At 46.8% G+C, this 4,150-nt stretch overlaps 1 protein-coding gene across 1 annotated transcript; it reads left to right on the plus strand.

Annotated features, from left to right (window-relative positions):
• Positions 1-1,907: 1,907 nt before the first annotated feature.
• LOC115592958 (uncharacterized) lies at positions 1,908-3,904 on the plus strand. Its single transcript, XM_030436239.1, has 2 exons — positions 1,908-2,187; positions 2,297-3,904. Exons 1-2 carry the CDS (start codon positions 1,908-1,910, stop codon positions 3,775-3,777), a joined length of 1,761 nt encoding a protein of 586 aa, XP_030292099.1. The 3' UTR covers positions 3,778-3,904.
• Positions 3,905-4,150: the final 246 nt, after the last annotated feature.

Consider the following 4,150-nt stretch of genomic DNA (forward strand, 5'->3'; position numbering starts at 1 on the left):
GCTAAATCTCTTTGAACCCAATCAAGATAAAATCCACCAAACATACAAAAACAGATTTACTTTCGACAGTTCTTACAATTGTTAAGATTGAGTGAATATGATGAATGCAGGCCTGATTTTCTTTCCAAAACCATTCTATTCATCAACTAAATACTCTGGTTTACTATAGTATATACTACTCAATACAGCTTCCAAATACTGGGTCAGCCTTGCATTCAGAATACTAGAAATAAATTCATACATTTGACTAAGAATTTCTACATTTGGTCAGCTCCCAGTACTATCAATTAAACACTTAAGTAACTAAGTGGGCAGGACTTTCTGTGGTGTCTTTTCGACCATGACGAGATAATAGCAGCTTACAGAATTATTTTGGAGTCCATACTTCGGTCCCTCGGTCTTGGGTATAATTTGTGCCCAGTGTTTATGGTGTGATATTTTTTTGTTAGTGTATGTGACAGGGAAAAAATACATCACAAGGGAATTATGCTGACACAAATCAAAAATTGTATTCTAGCATACAAATATTGTTTAAAAAACAAACAAAAAACTGGACAAATTGACGTTTGTGTCCATATTGTCCAACAAGGGCTAGGGTTAGGGTTCTTCCATCAACTCTGAGCCACGAATGTCTATAACATTTTGTGCCAGTCTGTCTAGCAGCTATTGAGATGTTTTTTCATGGTAAAAGAAGGCCTGAGAAAAAGGTGTAAACTACATATGAGCAACAATATCTCCACTTTGTAACTCCACCCTTGGTTATAGAAGCCCTAATGATGTTGTTGGTGGAAATCACTCTCTCTTAACGGTGAAATGTGAATTAATTAGTTTGAATGTCACTCCAGACAGCCCTTGTGCAAAACTATAGAGGTAACAACATTGGTAACCACTGTTTGTAGTGACACCTTTGACGTGTTAAAATGTCTGCTGTGAAAGAGTTTAGGATTTAGAGTTTGTAAGGTTCAATCTAAATGTAAAGTAAATGAGAGCAGGTCTCTCAATCAAAATGAAAGATGCAAGCAGGATCATGGGAGTTGTGGTCTTCATTGGTAAACAACCACCATTACTGGTGGTTAAATCTAAGTGACAGAGAGGTTAAACTTGTATTGACATCACAAGAAGTCAGCATCCCCTGTTACATTCCTCACTCTCTGACTCTCTCCCAGAAGTTATAGCCACCAAATGAAACTCACTGTTAAAGCGAAACTCTCGCCAAAATGTTGTAATATTCACACAGAATGTGTTTGTAAGACAGTTGAATAATAATGTTAGAGACACAACAAAGTAAGAAGCCACTCTATTGGATGGTTATGAATGCTTGATGGTGATTGGTTCAGGCATGTCAGTGCAGCCTCAGTGGAAGTTCGCCTTCTAACATGACAGTCATCTGTATGTTGCGAATGAGCTGAATAAAATGCTACAGTTAAAGCACATCATCCTGAGTATCAAGTATCAAGGTACACATCGTATGAAACATCGAGTAAAAAAATGATTCTCAGAGGACAAATGGACATCGCTGGAGTTCCGTCGCCCCATATGGACTGGGAAGCTGGCAACCTGCCAAAAGCATGCCGCAAGTTTAAACTTCACGTGGATTTAATGTTTTCTGGCCCGTTCAAGTAGAAAGGGCAAGAAGAAAAATGCAGCAATCTTCTCCTTTGGGTCGGAGATAAAGGCCAGGATACATACAACACATGGACACTCATGGAAGATGAGGCAAAGGTACTGAAATTGCACTATATGAAGTTTTATAACTAGGTTCGGGAACAAAGACCACGCCTCGAACTCATCTCATTTCCGCCCGAAATATATTTAAGCGCACCCCATCCGTTCACTCCCTCTTTGACTGATTCTCTACATCGTCAGAACCGAAAGAAAAACAAGAAAGAAAGCAGTACCTTAAAACCATGGAGAACGAACTCTCACTGAACCCATCAGACAGCGAATTGTTTGACGACATCCCAGAGTCCTCTCCATCACCGATCATCCCTCCTCGCCAGCCAGCCCGGACACGTTCTACCATCCACGTCGTCAGGCGCTCCCAGCCTCCGTCCACCGGCGGTTCCAGCACCATCCGCCCGTCTCCCCCCCACCGCTCCAGGGGACGATCTCGCGCTCGGCGTCCGACCGACACTCCTTCCTCCAGCCGCTCCGGACGAAGCCTCCGCGACCCGGCGTCGCCTCGCCGTCTCGCCCGCCCGTTCAAACCCCCTCTCTCCGCTCCGCCGGAAGGGGGGTGTGCCGGGCGGGCCCGATTCCCCCCTTGCGCAACTCCCATCCATCCTCGCAACCCAAGCTCGTCACGCGGTCGGGTCGGGCGTCCGCTCCCGCCGGTGTCAGCCTCACGGGTGGCAAAAAAGAAAAAAAGAAGAAGTCTTGGACCAAGAAATCAAAGACAGATTCATGATCTGTCCATTCCCCAAACCACCATTCAGTCCATTCAGAATCAGTCCAATTGGCATCGCCACCAGGAAATACTCAGGAAAAAAGAGACTCATTATAGACCTCTCATCCCCCCACAGCTCTCCAGTCCCAAGCATCAACAGCCTAATCCCTAGCCCAGACTTTTCAATGCACTATGCAACTATAGATCATGCCATCTCCCTCATCAGTACAGCCGGCCAAGGAGCTTGGTTGGCTAAAGCAGACATCACCAGTGCATTCAAAGTCATTCCCATCCACCCAGACTTCTGGCATCTCTTTGGCGTTCAGTGGAGGGGTGCATACTACTTTGCCGTACGCCTCACCTTTGGGTGCAAAAGCAGCCCAAAAATATTCGATTCCTTATCCGAAGCACTCTGCTGGATCCTGCTGAACAAACACAGATTACCTTACGTCGTTCACCTCCTAGATGACTTCCTTACAGTCACGCCATCCTCTTCTCCCCCGTCACACGGTCTCACCACACTGATCTCCGCCTTCAACGAGCTCGGAGTCCCTCTCTCCCCAGAGAAAACCGAGGGCCCCAGCACATCCCTGGAATTCCTCGGCATTACCCTTAACTCCGTGTCACTCCAAGCATCCCTGCCAACAGAAAAAATACACCGGATTTCCTTAATCATTTCAAACTTCCTCCTGGCGGACAAATGCACCAAACGCCAACTCCTCTCGCTACTCGGCCACCTCAACTATGCAATCCGCATCATCCCACAAGGTCGATCCTTCCTGTCTCACCTGCTTTCCATAGCCTCCTCAGTCCCATCACTCCACGACAACGTCACACTGGACAACTCCTGCAAAATGGAGCTCAAGCTATGGCACCAGTTCCTCTCTTCTTGGAACGGCATCTCCTTCTTCTACGACACAAACATCACTTCATCAGAAGACATCCAACTATCTACAGATGCAGCTCCTTCCATCGGCTTCGGCGGCTATTTCAGTGGCAAGTGGTTTTCAGCCAAATGGCCCCCTGAATTCTCATCGCTCTCTCCTTCCTCTGCCATCTACGAAATGTACCCGGTCATCATAGCAGCTATTCTTTGGGGCCACAAATGGTCAAAGAAAACCATCACCATCCACTCCGACAACACCGCAGTCGTAGACATCATCAATAAGGGTCGTTCACACTGCCTAGACATCATGCAGTTCGTCAGGAAACTCACCCTAGTCTCGGCACAACACCAATTCATCATCCGAGCAGCTCACATCCCCGGTCATCAGAACACAATTGCTGACGCACTCTCCCGTTTCTCATTTCAGAAATTCAGACAGCTGGCACCAGCCTCCGACACGGTCCCAACTCCAGTCCCACCGTTTTCTGCCACCATCTTCAATTGACTCCCGAGCTTCAAAACCTGGTTTCCATTTCCCAAGACGCCATCCTGAACAGTGTCGCTCCCCGTACACTCGCATCATACATGACCGGATGGAATTGTTTTAAAACATTCCACGCCTCTCATAATCTTCCGTTCCTTCGCTCGACGTCTTGACCCTGTCGAGCTTTATCTCATTCGCCCATTCCATCCTGAAGATGAAATCCACTACCATCCAGGCCTACATAAGCGGCATCAACTTCTTCACCAGACTAACCTCCGGGGCTCCATGCCAAGCCACTTCCCATTCTCACATAACGATGCTAATCAAAGGTCTCCGCAAGACAGAAGTCCATACTCCACCAAAACGCTCGCCCCTAACCTCAGATCTCCTCATC

Source organism: Sparus aurata, chromosome 12 (genome assembly GCF_900880675.1).
Source record: "Sparus aurata chromosome 12, fSpaAur1.1, whole genome shotgun sequence".
NCBI classification, from domain to species: Eukaryota; Metazoa; Chordata; class Actinopteri; order Spariformes; family Sparidae; genus Sparus; species Sparus aurata.